Source organism: Eurosta solidaginis, chromosome 2, assembly GCF_040869045.1.
Source record: "Eurosta solidaginis isolate ZX-2024a chromosome 2, ASM4086904v1, whole genome shotgun sequence".
NCBI classification, from domain to species: domain Eukaryota; kingdom Metazoa; phylum Arthropoda; class Insecta; order Diptera; family Tephritidae; genus Eurosta; species Eurosta solidaginis.
The window spans coordinates 232,691,215-232,715,149 of record NC_090320.1 but is presented as its reverse complement, the minus strand read 5'-3'; the positions used below and the strand labels follow the sequence as shown (position 1 = coordinate 232,715,149).

At 37.7% G+C, this 23,935-nt stretch overlaps 2 protein-coding genes across 4 annotated transcripts in view; one reads left to right on the top strand and one right to left on the bottom strand.

Annotated features, from left to right (window-relative positions):
• The window catches only part of LOC137240678 (uncharacterized), a 38,878-nt gene extending 19,681 nt beyond the window's left edge, over positions 1-19,197 (top strand). For all 3 annotated transcript variants that reach the window (XM_067767255.1, XM_067767256.1, XM_067767254.1), the window contains exons 6-7: positions 4,797-4,919; positions 14,903-19,197. In XM_067767255.1, the coding sequence (XP_067623356.1) occupies positions 4,797-4,919; positions 14,903-15,700 (921 nt within the window). In that variant the 3' untranslated portion in view covers positions 15,701-19,197. The remainder of the gene's footprint in view (positions 1-4,796; positions 4,920-14,902) is intronic.
• CaBP1 (Protein disulfide-isomerase A6 homolog CaBP1) lies at positions 18,510-23,720 on the bottom strand. Its single transcript, XM_067767257.1, has 3 exons — positions 23,442-23,720; positions 22,707-23,353; positions 18,510-19,570 (listed from the first exon to the last, which is right to left on the bottom strand). Exons 1-3 carry the CDS (start codon positions 23,455-23,457, stop codon positions 18,929-18,931), a joined length of 1,305 nt encoding a protein of 434 aa, XP_067623358.1. The 5' UTR covers positions 23,458-23,720; the 3' UTR covers positions 18,510-18,928.
• Positions 23,721-23,935: the final 215 nt, after the last annotated feature.

Below are 23,935 nucleotides of genomic sequence, written 5' to 3'. Positions count from 1 at the left end.
ATCCGAAAGTTTTATCGTACTTTCCTTGAGACGAATGGCAAGTATTGAATGGGGTATAATGAAGAGATGTATGACAACTATTTTATTTCCACAGAAAAAAAAAAAATGGAGAAAAAATCGGTATCTTCCATGGAAATCCGATAGTTTTTCGATAATAAATCGATATTTTTTTGGTAAAAAATCGATAATGAACCAATAAGACGTCCTCAATGTCGTCCATAATTCACCAATAGTATTCCGATAACTCTTCAATAACAGTTGTTATCAATGACATGTCGTCAACCACATGCCTTTAATAGTCCGACATTAAAAACAGCCCGATAAGCTTTTGTATTCATAAAAGAATTTTTCCGAATCCTGATAAATAAAAGAAGTGGTCACTAAAATTATTCCGAAATTATCTTGAAATCGTACCGGAATAATCCTAAGATGATCCTATAACGATTGCAAAATAGTACGGACATCATTCCGAAATAATGCCGAAATGTTTCCTAGGTAGGTTGAACTGGCCGGTCCATGAGGGCCTCACATAGACTGATTGAGTCCGTAGTGTTACCAGAAGTTTGTTTTAACGACCAAACTGAAAAACCCTATCAAAAACCAGGACCTATGTTATAAAATAACTCCGTCCTCTTGGCAAATACTAGAAGCTTCTTAGAACTTAAGCCACTTGCTGCTTCTAGATCTGACAGCTGTATCACTCCTAATAGTTGGAGTCTTAGCCTGGCAAGTGCAGGGCACGAGCACAGAACGTGCTCGATCGTTTCCTCCTCCAACCCGCACTTCCTACATCTGCTATCACTGACCAAGCCTAGTTTAAAGGCATGTGACGCCAGAAGGCAGTGTCCAGTCAGAATACCCGTCATGAGTCTACAGTCCTCTCTTTTTAATGATAGGAGCAACTGTGTTAGTCTAAGGTTGTAAGACCTACACATAATCTTCGACACTTTACAGCCCCGCGCTTGAACCCACGCCTTTCCCGCTTGGTCGATCATGTGCACCTCTCGCCTTCGCTTAATCTCGCCCAATCAAATTGGGACATCTACGGAGCAAGCTTCAAGGGATGCGCCCTTTTTAGCTAGTTCGTCCGCTTTTTCATTCCCATCTATTACCATATGCCCTGGGACCCAATATAGATGTATGCTTCTCCCTGTCCCGATCCTCTCCAGAGACTGCTTACACTCTAATACGCATTTATAGATACTGTGCTATGCGAGATTATTGCCATAATTGCTGCTAGACTGTCAATATAAAAGTTAACACGATTGCAGCTTAAGCTATTCTCTTCCAGGGTTTCTACTGCTTTGGTTACGGTAAAATTTACAAATCTCCCTGGCACAATAGTGCGCTCAAACATCTAAAAAATTTGAGAAACAAGTTCTTTAAAAAATATAAGTTTACTAATCAGCGTCGATTTTATGATTTGTTTATTGTTTATAAGAAAAAATTTAACAATCTTAATAAGTCTTTATATGCTAAGTACGTCAGAAATTTTGAGGTAAACATCAAGAGCAATCCGAAGAACTTTTGGAATTACATTAACTCCATGAAGAGCGTATCTAGCATACCGAAATCAGTAAGCTACAATAATATTACTGCCAACTCTGTTAATGATGCTGCTAATCTCTTTGCTGACTTCTTCTCGGCGAATTTTATCACAGATAATGATTTAACTGTGGAAGATACAGATAATATACACAAGTTAATTAAGTCTCCCTCTGCTAATAATTTTGGGTCACTTACTCTCACTGAGGCAGACATAATTGAGGGGATTATAAAACTTAAAAATTCCTCCAGAACTGATGTTGATAATCTTTCAGTTATTCTATTGAAAAATTGTCCTTCTCTAGTACGACCCTTAATGATTATATTCAATAAATCATTGGAATCGGGTATTTTTATTGATGACTGGAAACAAGCATCCGTCACTCCCATTTTTAAGTCTGGCAACAAAAGTAACTGTTCTAATTACAGGCCTATTTCCAAATTGTCTACAACTTCGAAGCTATTTGAATGTGTTGTCAATGACAAGCTTTACTTTAGCATTAAACACCTGATTTGCGCCAATCAACATGGTTTTGTCCCGGCCAGATCCACATTAACGAACCTTGCTGTCTTTTCTGAGGATTGCTACGCAGCATTTAGGCGGGGTTTTCAGGTTGATACAATATACCTTGACTTCTCCAAAGCATTCGATAAAATTTCTCATAAAATTTTAATTGCGAAATTAGCTTGTTATGGGTTCCACTCTACGTTCCTACAGTGGATTAAATCTTATCTGCACAACAGAAGTAATGTTGTAAATATTGACGGTGTTTATTCGAAACCATTTTGGGCCACCTCTGGAGTGCCCCAGGGCAGTATTCTGGGCCCTTTACTATTTATCTTGTTCATTAATGACATTAGCTCTTGCTTCTCATCTACCAAATTTCTGCTTTATGCTGATGATCTCAAGATCTATTCTGAGATCAGTTGTTATAATGATGTCGTTGTTCTTCAATCTGAGATTAATAAGCTTTATATCTGGTGTGTTAAGAACCGTCTTTTCCTTAATATAAGTAAGTGCCACACGGTGACGTATGGTAAAATGCTGAGGCCACTTCATACCTCCTATCATATTGCAGAAACCTTTCTTCGAACGAATCTTGAAGTTAAAGACTTGGGGGTATACTTCGACTCAAAGTTTAATTTTAACACTCACGTCAGCTTCACAATTTCTAAGGCGCTTTCAATGCTTGCTTTTGTCAGACGCCATTCCGCAAACTTCTCTGACCCCTACACACTCAAAGTTTTATATACGTCCTTTGTGCGGTCCAAACTTGAGTATGCGGCTTTCATTTGGCGGCCCTACCACACAGTTCACATCAACCGCCTGGAGCGGGTTCAAAAAATCTTTATGCGCTTCGCGCTTATTTCATTACGTTTCTCTGAACCGATCCCGTCTTATGAGTCTCGATGCCAACTAATATCCTTATTATCCCTTAACAATCGCAGAATTCTTTTGGCCTCGTTGTTCATTTTCGATCTTTTCACGGGCAAAATTGACTGCGCGCTGCTTCTTGAAAGACTATGCTTAAATACTCCCTGTAGAAACCTCCGCCACTTTGAAATCTTTTTCATAGGGCTGAGTAGAACTGTTTATAACTCAAAAGCGCCTATTAACAGAGCCCTATCAGAAATTAATTGCTTCTCTAGTGTTTTGGATTTTGATTTCTCCGACTCAAAATACGCTTTTCACTAAAAAATTACTTAATCTGTAATAATATAAATTCTTCTTGTTAATGTTCTCCATTGCTTAATATAAGCTGGTCTCTGTAATTTAGTCATAAGTGTCTGTACTAAACATTTGTTACTAGACTAAATAAATAAATAAATAAATATTTCCGCTTGGAAAACGCTACAGTAATCCGGCAGCCTGTATGATCTGCTTATTTCCGGATCAGCACAGTATACCGCAGACCCTACTCCTTCCACTACTTTGGAACCATCGGTGTACACATGTATCGCCTCGTCCGCCATTTGCGCACCCTTGCGGCAACCGTCCACCTCTATTGTGACCTTAAGATCTCCCTCGAAGCGCAGATAGGGAATCATGTAGTCTGTTCGTCTTGTGATTGATGACGCTATACTACTATGGCCATATGGTCGGCGCTCAAGCTGCTCCGAAGCACCGAGCCTGGTTGCGGTCGTTAACGCTATGTTCTTTGATACCAGGTCTACAGGTGGGATGTGCAAAATGGCATACAGTGCAGCCGTCGGGGTTGTTTTCAGGGCTCCCGTAATGCTAAGCATAGATAGTCTGCATACCCCCTCTAATTTTTTGAGGTATGTTGTTTTTTGTGTGGCTTTCCACCAAACAAGAACTCCATAGTATAGAATAGGGCTTACAATCGCTGTAAAAACCCAATGAGAAAGAGAGGGCGACAGGCCCCACGTACACCCCAGCATTCTTTTACATGCGTAGAGTGCCGTTGAGGCCTTCTTGACCCTCTCCTCCACGTTGAGCTTCCATGACAGCTTACTGTCTAGGATGATTCCTAAATATTTTGTGCAAGGTTTCTCCTGTAAGGTCACCCCTCCTAACTTAGGCCTGGTCCAATTTCCTAACGCCATCCCAAAATTATATCGAAATTGTGTCAAAACCATCCCAAAAAATCCAGAGTAATCCTGTATGATTTCAAAATGCCACACGATTTCAAAGTACCACAAAAAATGTAAAATGTAAAACAGTAATGCAATGATTTCAAAATAAAAATAAAAAAATGGTCTGACATGATTCCGAAATAATACCGAAATGTTCCCCAACGCCGTCCCAAAATGATAATGAAATTGTATCAAAACTTTTCGAAAAAGCCCAAAGTAATCGTGTACGGTTTTAAAAAAGTCCCTGATAGATGCCCACATTACCACAAAAAAGTCTCCCGAACAGTAATGCAATGATTTCAAAATAAAAAAAATGGTCCTGGAAATTGTCCATGTACGACATCAAAAGTATACAATTAAGACCTAACCACGACCTGTTAGAATAGTTCTGATGGCGGATTCGGATTGAGGACATCAAAAGGCATGGTAGCATTACCATATTCAAGTAACTTCTTTTGTGTAGCTTTTAATTTAGCGCTGATATTTTTTTTCGGAAAAAGGGTATGTCCGATTTCAAACTTCCAAAGGCAAATTTCAACTTTTTTTTTGCTCTTTTTCAATAAATGGGTTCGGTCCAGCACCTAGCCGAGTGTTGTACAATATTATGAATATTCAAATACAGTAACTATTTTATGAAATGTATGATTTTTTAGCCCACAGTATCAAATGACATTATCAAGCCAGAAAAGGCTATACATTACTGGACGGATTTGCAAACTGAAACACTTGTTCAAACGGTTTTTGAAGCAGTATATAATAAGCCTGGATCTTTCGAGGTGACTAAAAATATAAGTAGGGGAGACCGGGGTAGCTTCGTCGTTGGGTACATTCGTCAACGACGTTCTTGGCATGAAAGAGAAATGTGTCATCATTAAATATCGACGAAAACACACCCACCACCAATAATAATGACCATTTCAAAGTTGCACATCTCTAGCTGTATAACTGAAACAAATAAACGTACTTTTGTGTTTTCGCGAGTGCCGATATATTATTTCAAGTCTTTTGTGCAAGTGATTTTCAATATTTACATGTGTCATTAAACAAATAATTTATTGAAAGTGAAAGGTGAAACTGTGATGTTTGTGGTAAAGTGTAGTTAGTTTTTTTTTAAATAATTCATAAGCCTTTTTTTTTTGTGGTTTGAATTTCGTGTGGCTAGCTCAAAAAGCTTCAAAACGCCAATTGTCCCTCTTATTTAGTATTTATTGTCTTTGGTTATTTAATTTGTGTGTGTATCTGTCATCTACTTCAAACACTGACACAGCTGCTTGACTGGTGTAGAGGCACTACACACGGGAAATTTTAATCCCATTATTAATGTTGGGAACAGTTATATGTTCCGTTAGCCTTCGATAGCGTCATGTATTGTCCTGTTATATTAGCTCCGTTATTTTCAGTAGCTTGTTATTCCGTTATTTTACTTATAATTATTAATTTCACTTTAAAGATTTTTTTTCCATTATGTATTCATGGTTTTTTGTGGCACCACGCCAGTTAATAGTTTGATTCACTTTCGAGAGTTTTCTTTCAATTTTTCCAATATATGGCTTGAAGCCATGTTTTTTCCCATTATGTATATACAGTTGTTTCTTCTTTTTTATTTGGCACCACGCCAGCATTTTAATTATTAATTTCACTTAAAAGTTTTGTTCAATTATGTATTCATGGTTTTTTTGTGGCACCACACCAGTTAATTAGTTTGACTCACTTTCAAGAATTTTCTTTCAATTTTCCAATATATGGCTTGAAGCCATGTTTTTTCACATTATGTATATATAGTTGGTTTTTATTATTTTTTTTATTTGGCAGCACGCCAGCACTGATGTTTTTTCAAAATGTTGCTTGTAGCCATGTTTTTATTTCACAATTGCGTTTGTATATAATGTTTGGTATTTTAAGTGGCACCACGCCAATTATTATTTTACTGATTCCTGCTAGGAGTGCAAACACACCACCCTAACTCCAGGTTATGGAGGAATTGCAACTCCTAACTCCGCCAAAACGCCCGAGGAAAGCACAGAAGCCTACCTTTAGGCATATTTTGATTTTCAACTCAACGTAAAAAAAAGTCAGAAAAAATTGACGTTGAGTTGAGGATGACACTGCACGTCCACTCGCGCGAAAAGACAAGAACGGAATGATTCATAAGCCTTAAAAAAATGGAAAAAATAAGAATTCAAGGTCCGCGGTATATATAGCGTTTTTTAAGGGCTAATTAATGGTGACTTATAACCATAAAACCATAACCAGATAAAACAGCTGATCGAACCTACCTTATGGAAATCAATGTAATCGATTAATGGTGCCATACCATAACGCTTACGCCATAACCATACCATAGCCAACCAATTGGTTTTCGCCAATATCCATAACCTAAAAATATTTGAGTTGGTGAATTTAATAACTTTTTGTAAATTTTATTCATTGTTTTGGATACGTTATGACTAAGAGACTTATTTTTTGTGGAATATGTTTGTAATTTTTTGCGTTTTCTTCATTTTTATGAAACTCACGATTTTTAGGTTAAGGCACCATTAATCGATCACATTGGAGATGGATATGGATATGGGTATGGTTACGGCTATGGCGTTAGGGTTAAGGAAGTTTAATTTGGCCTTTAATGGGGCACATCTCGGCGGCCGAATGTGCCCCATTAAGACGCTGTATCTACCCTGGACATTAAATTCTTATTTGAAGTAAAACTTCCTCCTTTATCGCATTAAAAATGGTTCCTCAAGCGAAAGTGACACAAGCGTTATATATGTAGATAAATAAATAAATGTAAGCCGCGCTAACCTCCAAAGAGATTTTAGGCCGAGCTTGTGTTCCAATTTGCGTCGTGCTCTCTTTAATTTTTCTTACAAATTGTCCGGACGGGACCTACTCGTTTTATGCAGACTCCGAACGACATCTGCAGGGCAGATGAGTTTTCACTGAGAGCTTTACATATACAGTAAGCTTTCTTAGGATACTTGATATTTCGACATCCATATTTTTCAAGTCCAATGTGGAAGACATTTCTTTGGTTTTGAGTTAAAACTTACACAGCCCTCAAATTCTGATTCAACATCGCGATGTCGCACAAAGTATATTTTTTAAGTGGATCTAAGCATTTTTAATATAAAATAACTTTTTATATCATTAAACTGGCATTAAATGTATTTTTATACTCAGAGTGCTTTGCACACAGAGTATATTAACTTTGAATGGATAATGGTTGGTTGTACAGGTATAAAGGAATCGAGATAGATATAGACTTCCATATATCAAAATCTTCAGTATCGAAAAAAAATTCGAGCCATGTTCGTCCGTCCGTCCGTCTGTTCTTTAACACGATACCTTGAGTAAATATTGAGATATCTTCACCAAATTTGGTACACGAGCTTATCTGGACCCAGAATAGATTGGTATTGAAAATTAGCGAAATCGGATGATAACCACGCCCATTTTTTTATATATAACATTTTGAAAAACACAAAAAACCTGATTATTTAGTAAATAATACACTTAGAATGCTGAAATTTGGCATGTGGACTGATATTGAGACTCTTGATAAAAATTTGAAAAAAAATTTAAAAATGGGCGTGGCACCGCCCACTTGTGATAAAATAAATTTTACAAATATTATTAATCATAAATCAAAAATCGTTAAACCTATCGTAACAAAATTCGGCAGAGGAGTTGCCTTTACTGTAAGGAATGCTTTGAAGAAAAATTAACGAAATCGGTTAAGAACCACGCCCACTTTTATATAAAAGATTTTTAAAAGGGTGGATTAAAGTGGATTTGTAACAATAAATACGAAAAACTTCAAATTTTAAAAAATGGGCGTGGCACCGCCACTTTTATGACTAAGCAATTTTCTATGTTTCGGGAGCCATAACTCGAAGAAAAATTAACGGATCCTAATAAAATTGGGTACAAAAATTTTCTCCATAGCAAGAAATATTTTTAGAAAAAAATGGACGAGATCGGTTAAAGACCACGCCCACTTTTATATACAAGATTTTTAAAAGGGTCGTAGACGAAAATAATAAGCTATATCTTAGCGAAAAAGAGCTTTGCATCAATAGAATTTTACTTTTTAAATTGAATTATAACGTTAAATTGGAAAACACTAAAATTTTTGAAAATGGGTGTGACACCGCCCCTTTTTTGTCTAAGCAATTTTCAATGTTTCGGGAGCCATAACTCGAAGAAAAATTTACATATCGTAATAAAATTGGGTACACATATTTTCCTTATAGCAGAAAATATTTCTAGTAAAAATGGACGGGATCGGTTAAAGACCACGGCAACTTAGATATAAAACAAATTTAAAAGGTTTAAAAAAGTCGTAGACTAGAAAATTAAGCTATAACTTAGCAACAAATAGTTTTGAATCAATGATATTTCACTTATCAAGTTTTATTGTAAGAGGAAATGGGGAGACATTTTTTTTTAAACGGGCGGTGCCACGTGTTATGTAGAAGAGTAATTTATCTGAAATGAAATGTGCAATTGAAGCTCACGCTGAGTATATAATGTTAGGTTATACCCGAACTTAGACACCTTTACTTGTTTATTTATAATATTATATTTAAGAAAACTAATTTTTTTTAACAATTGTGTTTGTTTTTATGGGCCTATTGATAAATGATTCAAGGTTCGATTCGAGCTCAAGGCCAGAACAATAATTTTTTTCTAATAATAATTATTGTTATTTTTTAATTTTTCTAAATTTGAAAAATTGTATTTTGTTCTGGCCTTGAGCTCGAATCGAACCTTGAATCATTTATCAATAGGCCGATAAAAACAAAAACAATTGTTAATAAACCATGAGCACTTGGGAATGTCAAACAAAGTAATTGACAATAAACAAAATCCAGCATTATCAGTGATTTGCACCAGATGGCGCAACACTGAATAAATAAAGTTGGTAAAAAGGAATAGAAGTAGCAAATTTGCCAGTCAAACAAACCACCGCTGTATAGCTAAACGGTTAGCGCAGCATGCCTAAAGCGTACTGATGATGAAGGCTTAGCACCCTTCGAAATTTGGTACACGAGCTTATCTGGACCCAGAATAGATTGGTATTGAAAATTAGCGAAATCGGATGATAACCACGCCCATTTTTTTATATATAACATTTTGAAAAACACAAAAAACCTGATTATTTAGTAAATAATACACTTAGAATGCTGAAATTTGGCATGTGGACTGATATTGAGACTCTTGATAAAAATTTGAAAAAAAAATTTAAAAATGGGCGTGGCACCGCCCACTTGTGATAAAATAAATTTTACAAATATTATTAATCATAAATCAAAAATCGTTAAACCTATCGTAACAAAATTCGGCAGAGGAGTTGCCTTTACTGTAAGGAATGCTTTGAAGAAAAATTAACGAAATCGGTTAAGAACCACGCCCACTTTTATATAAAAGATTTTTAAAAGGGTGGATTAAAGTGGATTTGTAACAATAAATACGAAAAACTTCAAATTTTAAAAAATGGGCGTGGCACCGCCACTTTTATGACTAAGCAATTTTCTATGTTTCGGGAGCCATAACTCGAAGAAAAATTAACGGATCCTAATAAAATTGGGTACAAAAATTTTCTCCATAGCAAGAAATATTTTTAGAAAAAAATGGACGAGATCGGTTAAAGACCACGCCCACTTTTATATACAAGATTTTTAAAAGGGTCGTAGACGAAAATAATAAGCTATATCTTAGCGAAAAAGAGCTTTGCATCAATAGAATTTTACTTTTTAAATTGAATTATAACGTTAAATTGGAAAACACTAAAATTTTTGAAAATGGGTGTGACACCGCCCCTTTTTTGTCTAAGCAATTTTCAATGTTTCGGGAGCCATAACTCGAAGAAAAATTTACATATCGTAATAAAATTGGGTACACATATTTTCCTTATAGCAGAAAATATTTCTAGTAAAAATGGACGGGATCGGTTAAAAACCACGGCAACTTAGATATAAAACAAATTTAAAAGGTTTAAAAAAGTCGTAGACTAGAAAATTAAGCTATAACTTAGCAACAAATAGTTTTGAATCAATGATATTTCACTTATCAAGTTTTATTGTAAGAGGAAATGGGGAGACATTTTTTTTTAAACGGGCGGTGCCACGTGTTATGTAGAAAAGTAATTTATCTGAAATGAAATGTGCAATTGAAGCTCACGCTGAGTATATAATGTTAGGTTATACCCGAACTTAGACACCTTTACTTGTTTATTTATAACATTATATTTAAGAAAACTAATTTTTTTTAACAATTGTGTTTGTTTTTATGGGCCTATTGATAAATGATTCAAGGTTCGATTCGAGCTCAAGGCCAGAACAATAATTTTTTTCTAATAATAATTATTGTTATTTTTTAATTTTTCTAAATTTGAAAAATTGTATTTTGTTCTGGCCTTGAGCTCGAATCGAACCTTGAATCATTTATCAATAGGCCGATAAAAACAAAAACAATTGTTAATAAACCATGAGCACTTGGGAATGTCAAACAAAGTAATTGACAATAAACAAAATCCAGCATTATCAGTGATTTGCACCAGATGGCGCAACACTGAATAAATAAAGTTGGTAAAAAGGAATAGAAGTAGCAAATTTGCCAGTCAAACAAACCACCGCTGTATAGCTAAACGGTTAGCGCAGCATGCCTAAAGCGTACTGATGATGAAGGCTTAGCACCCTTCGAAATGGATCTATCTGCGCAGCTATGGCAGGTTGTCTGAAAAATTTTCTATTTACTATTCCAAAAACAAAATAAAATTTTTCAAATTTAGAAAAATTAAAAAATAACAATAATTATCATTAGAAAAAAATTATTGTTCTGGCCTTGAGCTCGAATCGAACCTTGACTAATTTTTTTATACTCAGTTGAGCAGAGCTCACAGAGTATATTAACTTTGATTGGATAACGGTTGGTTGTACAGGTAGAAAGGAATCGAGATAGATATAGACTTCCATATATCAAAATCATCAGTATCGAAAAAAAATTCGATTGAGCCATGTCCGTCCGTCTGTCCGTTAACACGATAACTTGAGTAAATTTTGAGGTATCTTGATGAAATTTGGTATGTAGGTTCCTGGGCACTCATCTCAGATCGCTATATAAAATGAACGATATCGGACAATAACCACGCCCACTTTCGATATCGAAAATTTCGAAAAATCGAAAAAGTGCGATAATTCCTTACCAAATACGGATAAAGCGATGAAACTTGGTAGGTGAGTTGAACTTATGACGCAGAATAGAAAACTAGTAAAATTTTGGACAATGGGCGTGGCACTGCCCACTTTTAAAAGAAGGTAATTTAGAAGTATTGCAAGCTGTAATTTGGCAGTCGTTGAAGATATCATGATGAAATTTGGCAGGAACGTTACACTTATTACTATATGTATGCTTAATAAAAATTAGCAAAATCGGAGAACGACCAGGCCCACTTTTTAAAAAAATTTTTTTTTTAAATTCAAATTTTAAAAGAAAAGTTAATCACCCCTATTCTGCATTTCGATAACGTTCCCGTTCTACGCTCCGCTTCAATCGAAGTTTGGTATTCTGCATTACGACGGAATTGTAAAGAGAAGAGGAAGAGCAAATGATTTTTCGAAATCAGCTGTTGGTACGGAATGTGTGAACATTGGAACAAAATAAATTAAAGAAAATTTGTAAAAAATACTGAAAAACGTTTATATTTTATTATCCACGCCATTTTGTACAAAAAAAAGCAATAGAATATATTGCCGCAGTGTTATATTTTTTTGAGTGAAGTGCTTTCATAATTGTAAGTGTGTTTTTGTCGTTCTTTTGGCCAATCCTCTGCCGTGGCCACCATGTTTTGTTAAAACGGATTCCTGCACGAACATAGTGACATTTTCTGAATTTTATGGATGCTAAATTCATTGCACTGGCCTAAAATACTTTATAAAGGTTTATTTATTCTTTCCGCAAGGATTGTTTACGTTTTCGCTTCACCTTCCTCTACTCCGGCAGCTTGCTTTGGCATATAACTGGACCCAACGAACAGACACAAATTATAGCTGTCTATTATAACGGAATCAATAGCCGCGGCATTATTTGTGGAGTTGGAAAGCAACGCATACGAAAATGGACAGGCGAGAATGGAAAGGCAAATATTGCGAGATTTGTGTAATCCATTTAAGATGAGTGACGAATTGTAAGAAATTGAACTTAAAAGTGGTATAGTTTAATGACTTATTTTCTTATTTAGGTTCATAAAAAACTTTCGACTTAACAAGGATGCTTTCAAGTATGTGTTAAATACTTTTGCGGCGCAAATACGTCCAAGGACTTCGACATCGATATGTTGTTTTTGACCTGGAAACATATAAAAAACAATCATCATCAAGCCTTCTACGTTTCTTAACAAGTTTTACTTACATTTTTGTTAAAATTCTGTTATAAATTAATAAAAAAATAAAAAGAAAATATTTTTCCGCCAACTAATTTGCAACTTAGAAAAACGGAACTACGATCGAAATGCAGAATACAAAAAATCTAACGATTCGAAGTTGGATCGAAAGAGATTGGAACACAGAATACCAAAATTGCCAAATCGAAAAAATTCCAATCCAAGTCGAAATGCAGAATAGGGCTGAGTATCTTTACAGTATATAAGTAAATTATGTCAACATTCAACTCCAGTAATGATATGGTGCAACAAAATACAAAAATAAAAGAAAATTTCAAAATGGGCGTGGCTCCGCCCTTTTTCATTTAATTTGTCTAGGATACTTTTAATGCCATAAGTCGAACAAAAATTTGCCAATCCTTGTGAAATTTGGTAGAGGCTTAGATTCTAGGACGATAACTGTTTTCTGTGAAAAAGGGCGAAATCGGTTGAAGCCACGCCCAGTTTTTATACACAGTCGACCGTCTGTCCTTCCGCTCGGCCGTCAACACGATAACTTGAGCAAAAATCGATATATCTTTACTAAACTCAGTTGACGTACTTATCTGAACTCACTTTGTATTGGTGTAAAAAATGGCCGAAATCCGACTATGACCACGCCCACTTTTTCGATATCGAAAATTACGAAAAATGAAAAAAATGCCATAATTATATACCAAATACGAAAAAAGGGATGAAACATGGTAATTGTATTGGTCTATTGACGCAAAATATAACTTTAGAAAAAAACTTGGTAAAATGGGTGTGACACCTACCATATTAAGTAGAAGAAAATGAAAAAGTTTTGCAGGGCGAAATCAAAAGCCCTTGGAATCTTGGAAGGAATACTGTTCGTGGTATTACATATATAAATAAATTAGTGGTACCCGACAGATGATGTTCTGGATCACCCTGGTCCACATTTTGGTCGATATCTCGAAAACGCCTTCACATATACAACTAAGGGCCACTCCCTTTTAATACCTTTAATTTGATACCCAATCGTACAAACACATTCTAGAGTCACCCCTGGTCCACGTTTATGGCGATATCTCGAAAAGGCGTCCACATATAGAACTAAGGCCCACTCCTTTTTAAAATACTCATTAACACCTTGCATTTGATACCCATATCGTACAAGCAAATTCTAGAGTCGCCCCTGGCCCACCTTTATGGCGATATTTCGAAAAGGCGTCCACATATAGAACTAAGGCCCACGCCCTCTTAAAATACTCATTAACACCTTTCATTTGATACTCATATCGTACAAACAAATTCTAGAGTCACCCCTGATCCATCTTTATGGCGATATCTCGAAACGGCGTCCATCTATAGAACTTAGGCCCACGCCCTTTTAAAATACTCATTAATACCTTTCATTTGATACCCATATCGTACAAAATAAATTCTAGAGTCACCCCTGGTCCACCTTTATGGCGATATCTCGAAACGGCGTCCATCTATAGAACTTAGGCCCACGCCCTTTTAAAATACTAATTAATACCTTTCATTTGATACCCATATCGTACAAAATAAATTCTAGAGTCACCCCTGGTCCACCTTTATGGCGATATCTCGAAAAGGCGTCCACCTATAGAACTTAGGCCCACTCCCTTTTAAAATTATTAACACATTTCATTTGATACCCATATCGTACAAACCAATTCTAGAGTCGGGCCTGGTCCACCTTTATGGCGATATCCCTAAATGGCGTCCATCTATAGAACTATGGTCCACTTCCCCTTAAAATACTCTTTAATACCTTCCATTTGATACACATGTCATACAAACACATTCCAGGGTTAGCCTAGGTTCTTTTTACGACATGGTGATTTTCCCTTACTTTGTCTCCACAGCTCTCAACTGAGTATGTAATGTTCGGTTACACCCGAACTTAGCCTTCCTTACTTGTTTATTTTAGTTTTGATTAGTTCAGGATGTATTATTTTTCGATCCTGCAACTTTTTGTTTGTCACAATATGTTTGATAAAATGAATTCATAACAAAAAGACTTTAAAAAGATTTTTAATCTCATTTCGGAGCTTTACTACATGCCTGATGAAGGTCCCCATCAATGCCGCCAGCTACCCCGCCATGGGGCACATTCAGCGAAATCAACTATTTTCATAAAATGGTCAAAAATTCAGCCTCCATTACTATTTCAATAAATGTTTATTTAGGATTTTATTCTATATATACTGGGGGATCGAATGAACTTATGTATATCTGTTTCAATTCGTAAAACATATGTCGAGATATAGGGCTCAAAAAAAAAGAGACGAAGCTACCCCGGTCTCCCCTACCTACTTACCCAAAAACTAACATTAATTTTACTAACAGAAACCGAATAGGCAAGCCTTTTACGAAAAATTGAAACAGAAATCACCAATTCTGCAGCCAATGTTGTGGATATCTTTGAATAGTAGAATGAAGTACATGAAAACACAATATTTGGACGCCGCTATTTGGAGAGAAGCAAATTCTTGTTCCAATATGCCGTTAGAATATTTACACCAAAAATGCCCACATTTCGACAAACTCGCGGTTGTATTTAAAGATTGTGTAAGGCGTAATACTTCACGTATTGTATATGATACCGCTTATGACGATAATGATGGCAATAATAAATATGCAGATGCAAGTGAAATTGTTACTATGCCCGATATTAAAAATATACTTTTAAATAATAGTTATGAGCTGGAACTCAAAATTGAAGTAGAAAGTCGTTGCGGTACGCCGGAGCCGTCAAGTTCACAGAGCTGTTACGATATTATGGAAACAGAATGCACCCCGCCTACAACAGCAATAGGCATTTATAATCGCCAATGCACACAAGCGACGAAAGCGGAAGGTGGTAGCTGTTATCAGCAAAGAATGTATACACGACCTAAGAAGAAGAAAGAAAATCCGACTGAAGTTAGTAATAACGAAGTTAAAATTAAGCAATTATCTTTAGAAAAAGAGAAACTAGAATTTGCGAAAGAAAAAAAGGGACACGAATTTGAGTTAAAAACAAATAAAATGCAAAAAGATTTTGAATTAAAAAAATTGGAAATTGAAAGAAAAATCGAATCTGAAGAGCGATTGAAAAAATTTGAAATTGAGTTGAAATTAAAAAATGCACAAAATATTTTGTAAAGTTAAGCATACTGAGCAGGGATCACGGAAATCTGTTTCCACTCAAGCGATATATATGAGAATGTCCAACTATACAGAAAAATAATAATACATTTTAGAATTACGCTTCATTTCTAGTCACACATGTTATTAAATCGCGTAACCATTTGGGAGATATTATGAATTAAAAAAACGGCTTGCGATCACGGATCGTATAACACGATACGGGCCCAAACCTGTAAAACGTGATTACTAAAACTGGTACTTGGGAAGTACAAGTATTACCATTGGCTGAAATATAAAAGTATAAGTATGGTACTTCAAAGTACTTTGTAAGTAGAAGTGTGTTTTGTTTCCTGCGAACATTTTTTAAGAACTTCTTTTGTTAAAAAAAAGTATTTTGAAAAAGTTGTTAGTATTTCATAACTATATTTGAACATAATGCGAGAGAATGAAAAATGACACAGAAGATGCGATGCACAAAGTTGGAATCGTGCTTGTACTTATTTGGTACCAGTATATACGTACATACTTAGTACTTTACATATGTTGTATTTATATATGTATACGCAAACGTTTTTATTAAAACAAACATTTGGGAGAGAAAAATAGATCTTAAGTTATTTACCACTCATACATTGGATTGCCTTTAGCTGGTTAGGGGGCTTAGAATATACTCGCGGCAAGAATGTCTGTCGTAAGAGGCGACTAAAGGGCCAATTAATGATGACTTATCCACTACCAGATAAAACACCTGATGGAACAAACCTTATGAAAATCAATGCAATCGATTAGTGTGCCATGGCATAACGCTACCGCCATAATCATACCTTAAGGGCCAATTAATGGCGACTTATCCACAATCACACACAGAAGATTGCGCATGTAAACAAAAGATCAGCTGTTTTTTAATGAGCAATTCAGACGTCATTTTCCATTAACTCTTGTTTTTCCCCTCTTTCTTTCATTCGCTCAAGCAGTCAACTGTGACGTAGATGCGCAGAACGAAGCAATTTTGAACTCGTGAATGCGCAATTTTCTGTGTGTGATTTGTGCTTATCCACTACCAGATAAAACAGCTGATCGAACCTACCTTATGGAAATCAATGTAATCGATTAATGGTGCCATACCATAACGCTAACTCGATTACATTTAATTCCATAAGGTAGGTGTGATCAGCTGTTTTATCTGGTTATGGCTTTATGGTTATAAGTCACCATTAATTCGCCCTTTATGCTGCCATACCATAACGCTGACGCCATGACCATACCATAGCCAACCAATTGGTTTTTGGTTTTTCGCCATATCCATAACCTAAAAATATTTGAGCTGGTGAATTTATTAACTTTTTGTATATTTTATTTATTGTTTTGGATACGTTTCGACTAAGAGACTTATTGTTTGTGGAATATATTTGTAATTTTTTGCGTTTTTCTCATTTTCATGAAAATGTCAGCGGTTAAAGGTTATGGCACCATTAATCGATCACAATGGAGATGGTTATGGATATGGTTACGACTATGGCGTTAGGGCTGAGGAAGTTTAACTGGCCCTTAAGTACCCAAATTCTTCAATGGGTTGTGTGGTGCCACCCTTTTAAAGGTCTTCCAGCGCAATTTAAGCATCCCCAACCCAATTTTCAACCCCACCTACCCGCGGCGAATCCTGGCGGCCCCAGGCTCCTCATGGAGCTAGGGGGTGGGGCGGGATGGCCTAGAATGTCTCAATGTCTCGTTCTCGAGATGGTCGGGCTAGTACTGGAACGTACCGGGTCTATATCCAGCAAATGACAACATGGATAACACTCCCCTTCGAGAAGTAATAAACTCCAGCGGGTTAGGGGGTCAGAATATACCCGCGGTAAGTATGCCTGTCGTAAGAGGCGACTGAAATACCAGATTCAAGGGGCTGTGTAGCGCAACTCTTTAGGTTGCCAGAGCAATATATAGCTTCTCCAAACCCAATTGTCAACCTCACCTATCCGCGGCGAATCCAGTTTCACTAACAGACGAGGGTCTGGCGACCCAAAGCTCCTCATGGAACTTGGGGGTGAGGAGGGAGGGGATGGCCTGAAGGTTTAATGTGGCCACATAAATTGTTCCCGAGATGGTGGGGCTAACACCTTAATAGTGCTGTGGTACCGGAGCGTACCGGATCTGTATCCGGCAAAGGACCATCACATCGATAACACTCCCAAAGCTCCGGTACCAAGCCCGACCATCTCGGGAACGATTTGTTATGACCACATGCGACCTTCTATGCCATCCCGCCCTCTTAGCCAAGTTCGGGGCCGCCAGAGCACCGGCTGTTAGTGAAACAGGATTCGCCACGTATAGGTGAGGTTGACAATTGGGTTTGGAGAAGCTATGTATTGAGCTGGCAACGGGCTGCTCTACACAAACCCCTTGAATCCGGTATTTTAGTTGCTTCTTACGACAGGCATACGTACCGCGGGTATATTCTAACTCCCTAACCCGCAGGGGATTAAGTTGAATCACTTCGGTTTATAGAACCGGCTGTCCAGGGAAGTACTCATTCCCTTTTCTTACGTCTATGTGCGTGCACTGAGGTTCGGTTTCAAGCCACCTGCCATGTGAGAGCAAGCATGTGAAATGTCCAAAAGTTTTCATCGAGTGGTTTCTACAAAGCTGACATAAAAACCATGCAGAAAACTGAATGGACGGGATATGCAGAGGACAAGGCGCTAGGGACGTCTACCAAGGTGACCCGAAGGTAGCCACTCTACATAACTTTTCTTTAGTCTGGGTTCTCATCACTTTTGCGTACATACCCTTTTTTTAAATTATATACATATCGGAAACAAGAATGTAGGATGGGAAAAATGTTAAGCTTTTATTTTTATTTAGAAATTTATTTATAATATTTTATGAATACTCTAAAATATACATATTACATAACTAAATTTACAGCCAATTAAGGTTACATAAAAAAATTCAATGTGAAAAAACATGTAAATTATGTAAATAGGTTTAATGCTATTTCATATTTTTTAAAAATGCATTTGTGTATGACAATTAAAAAAAATAATATCACACACAAACAATTATTTCATTAAGTAAAGGATTTGAACTTGAAATCAAGTTTGTTATTAGTTTTTTTGGTGGTTTTAAGTTGGCTTAGTAATAGACCCTTTTTATATTCTTATAAAAACTTTCCCTTTCCATACACAACGCACTTCAGTGTCTTCAATAAGTAAGCCTTAGAGTAATAGTGCTTGCACAAATACTTTACAGCTCATCCTTCACATCATCCAATTCAACATCGGATAAATCGATATCATCATCAGCTGGCAATTGACCATCTTTACCATCCCATGGCTGTACAGTTGCAATTGATGGTTTCTTAGCACCACGCACTGGTGCAGTTCGTCCACGCCCATAGGATATATCACGCAAGAATTCATTAATACCGTCTTTGGAGAAAGAGCCCTTCAGGACGGAGAATTTCATTTTCTTAAAATTCACAACAGCCATAGCAGGATAGCCGAATCCACCAATTTCAAGTGACTCCTCGAGTTGGCTCTGTGCACCACCTTCGGCCCAAGCCCAACCCCATAAATTTTGCTTATATTTTTCACCCAGCTCACGTAATGTATCAAGGAATTTATTGCGACACTTGGCATCACAATCGAGTATATGTGGTAATACTGATACGACGCATAGGGGCTTACCTTCACACGCTTTATCGAAAGAGGTTTCGTCAAAGATTTCGTATAGTTCTGGTGCGGGTGCATTATCAATGTGTTTTTCTAATGCAAAGCTGACAATGTCGGAAGCAGTTCGGCCACCACTATAGTCTTGTGCATCACTACTGCTCTTTTTGCCGGCAGGGAAGAACTTAATAGTTGGATAACCACGTACATTATATTCCTATAAGGAAGAAGCGAAAAGAAATTTGTATAGACATTAATATTAAATATATGTTTATACTTTTTATAAGTGACATCAACAACCCACCGAAGTCTCCTTTATAACCCTATGAAAACAAAGTCTCCTTGGACTGCCTTTATATAAATAAGGTATATAAACCAATGCATCAGATTGCTTGTGGATGAACACAAGCGGGCGAAATGGGACGAGCACCTAAGCGGTTGTAACCTCTCTGGCGGTGTAGGTAAACTTTGGTCGACCTTAAAGTCCCTATCGAATCCGTCTAGGCACAATGACAAAGTTTCCATCGCATTTGGCGATAAAGTGCTGTCGGATGCGAAAAAATGCGCGAGCGCTTTCTGCCGACAATATATAAAGCATCCTACGGTCGACAAAGACAGATGGAGGGCCAACAGACACGCACATAAACATAAATTCAGCGCGTCACCAATTACCATCACCGCCAAAGAGGTTGAGGATGCCATCGGTCATGCTAAACCATCCAAAACAGTGGGACCAGGCGGCATAGCTATGCCGATGCTAAAAGCCTAGGGAAATGGGGTTTCAAATATTTAGGACATGTCTTCAACCTGTCTCTTTCCACCTTTTTCATTCCCATAAAGTGGAAAATGGCCAAGGTGGTCCCACTACTAAAGCCTGGGAAACCAGCTAACATTGGAGTCATATGCCCAGATATCTCTCCTATCGCCAGTAGCCAAGACGCTTGAACACATTTTGCTCCCCTACTTCAAAGGAAATTTGCAGCTAGCCTGTCATCAGCATGGCTTTAGAAAACTCCATAGCACCACCACGGCGCTAAATGCCATTAGCACCCAGATAAATTGCGGTTTAAATCAAAACCCCCACCATAGAACAGTACTCGTTCCGTTAGACCTATCAAAAGCTTTTGATACGGTCAACCATGGCACGTTACTGCAAGACCTGGAAGGGTCTACCCTTCCCCCATGTCTTAAAAGGTGGACCGCAAATTATCCGGGTGGTCGGCAGGCATCGGTGCAATTTAGAAACGAAACATAAAAACCAAGAAGAATTAAACAAAGTGTGCCACAGGGTGGTGTCCTATCCACACTTTTGTTTAATTTATACATATCTAAGCTACCTTCGCCACCAGAAGGAGTTACTATCGCTTCCTACGCCGATGACTGCACAAAAATGGTCACAGGCTCAGGCTCACAGATCGATGAGCTTTGCAACAAAATAAACGGCTACCTCCCTGATCTCTCCAGTTTTTTCGCCTCGCAAAATCTGGGGTTATTACCGACTAAATCCTCCGCGACCTTATTTACAACATGGACGTCCCAAATGTCGACCATTTTGAACATCCACGACGATGGCACTACGCTACCGACTGTCCTACACCCCAACATCTTGGGTGTGACGTTTGATCAGGATCTACATTTTGGTGAGCATGCAGCCGCAATTGTACCGAAAATCGAGAGCCGTAATAAAATCCTCAAATCCCTTGCTGGCAGTACTTGGGGAAAAGACAAAGAAACGCTCATTACCACATACAAAGCAATTGGCCAGCCGATTGCATCCTACGCGTCCCCTGTATGGTCGCCAAGCCTAAAAACTACTCACTGGAAGAAGCTACAGGCCTACTAAAATACTGCTCTCAGAACCGCCGCGGGCTATCTTATATCCCCAGAACACCATCTACATAATGAGGCGAGAATACTCCCATCAGGGAGAGAAATGAGATGCTAACCAAACAGTTCCTGTTGAATACCCAGAAACCTGGGCATCCCAACAGACATCTGATTGACGAGCCAATACCGCCTAGGGGCTTAAGAAGTCATCTCCGTAAGCATTATGATGAAATACGGCAACTGAGACCTCAGCCGTATGAAGCAAAAAAACACAAGCAGGGCCTCAGTGAACTCCACAAACAGGCGTCGGACCTTTATGCCAGGAATTGCCCGGTGAATCCAGTACTCAAAGAACAGTACCCAAAACTTGCGGAAGAGGAACGCATACTCCCCAGGGAAACGCGAGTCACTCTAGCTCAACTTGGTTCTGGATACTGTAACAGGCTAAACTCTTACCTATCCAGAATCAACCCCGACATACAAATTTATGCCCCGCTTGCAATGTGTCCCCACATGACTCCAACCATCTCTTTAATTGTAATGTGGAACCAACGCCTCTAACACCCCTTTCATTATGGTCCACCCCTGTTGAAACAGCAAGTTTCCTTGGACTCCCGTTAGAGGATATTGTTGACAATTTGTGATCGGTCGCACCTATTAGGTGGGGCGAAGCACTGCTACAACAACAACAACTGCCTTTATGGAGATAAGTTGCACCACGACTGAAAACTACTATTACTAAAAGATCTGCTGAGGTACCACCTCACTAATGACTTCTCTGATGTACCAGCTCTTAAAAAGGAAGTTTTAGATATGTTTCGATGTTGATGGTACTTTGCCGGAAGCAGATCTGGTACATTCCGGTAACAATCACCATTAAAGTACTAGCCCGACCAACTCGGTCACGATTTAGTATGATCACATGAAACCTTCAAGGCCATACCGCCCTCCCACCCCCTAGATCAATGATGAATTTGGGCACGCCAGATCCTCGGCTGTTAAACTAACAGGTTTCGCCACGGGTAGGTGAGGTTGACAATTGTGCTGGCAACCCTTGAAAGGTTGCGCTACACAACCCCTTGAATCAGTTTGGTGTTTTAGTCGCCTTACGGCAGGAATACCTGCCGCAGGTATATTCTAAGCCCGCTAACCCGCTGGGTTGAGATACGTCCTTGTTAAGAATACTTTAAGTTTCGACTTTTCTTTTAGAGTAGGTCGATATTAGCTGTTACAATACTCAATTTGAATTCAAAATTAATTTTCCATCTAAGGTGATGGGGTTATATCTCATTGGAACAAATAAACAATAGAAAACGGTTGAAAGCTCTATCTGAAATATTAATAGTAAAGCTGTAGTTTTTGGAAGGCGAATCAGAGCAGTTCTCGAAAACTATGCCATAGGAACGTTTTCAACACTGCTGGCTAATTAATTCTGCATAGAAGTTAAAATTAAGTTTGCACCACGTAATAAAAGTAGGCTTGAATATTTCCTATCAAGTTTCACTTCTAATACATTTCCCACTTACCGACGCTTTGCTTTGATGTACAGTAGCATCCAATGCTCCCAACTTCACTTTACCCTTCAACTCTTTCGCAGCTTTAGCCCATTCCGGTGCTAAATTTTTGCAATGTCCACACCATGGGGCAAAGAATTCAACAAGCCAAACATCATCCGATTCCAAAACCAGTTTATCGAAATTGTCATCAGTTAATTCAATCACAGCACCACTGCCGCTGCTACTACTACCACCGCTTCCGCCGCCACCGCCAAGCACACTTTGTACTTTCTTTTTAGCTTCAGCAAGTGCCGCCTCCGCAAAACCTTGTGCTGTACGTTGACCATTATAGTTTGTGGGCGAACGTTTATTACTACCGAAAACTTTAATGGTAGGAAAACCTTTAACACCATATTGTTCGCCAAGTGCACGATGTTCATCAGCATTGACAGCACCCAATTTGACAATACCCTTTAACGCCGTGGCTGCTTTTTTGAATTCAGGTACCAATGATTTGCAATGGCCACACCATGGGGCATAAAATTCAACAATCCAAATTGCATCATCATTGACAACGAGACGGTCGAAGTTTGAGGGCGTTAATTCTACCACGTCATCGTTTGATGTATATAAAGCGGTTGCCGGAAATGTGGTCAAAGCGGCCAATAAGAGTGTGACTGCAAAGATAAAAGAGACGTCCCAGTATTGGCACAAAAACATTGTAGGCTGCTTGTAAATTCAGATTGCTATAATCTTTATACTTACATAGTATTATTTTCATATTGTCTATAATTAATTATCTGTACGGCGTTGATCAGAATCTCCAAGACCAATTGGCTTATATTAAAGCCAGCCGAAATGGAAAATCTATGTTATTTGTAAATTAATCTATTTACTTATTATCAGGAAGACTTTGTGCTTAAGCTCTTTTTGTTTTATTTCAAATAATTCTTTTTTTGTTAAAATATTTAATTTTATACAGCTTTGTGTCACCAATTTCCTCAAAGCACAGATTTCTTCTAATTTTCCAATCACAAATGTCAGAAATTTTCTTAAATACTACACTTCCTCTTCTGTTTTTCTCTTCTCAGATATTTGTTGAATTCTGATTGGCTAATTTTTAGTACACGTATGGCCGATAGAGCTGCCAGCTGTTAATTTCCGACAAAGGTCCCGTTCACAACTCTTCCGGGAAATAAGATTTTTGCAATCTTGGGATTTGGGAATTTGAAAATGATAATCCCGGGAATCCGATATTT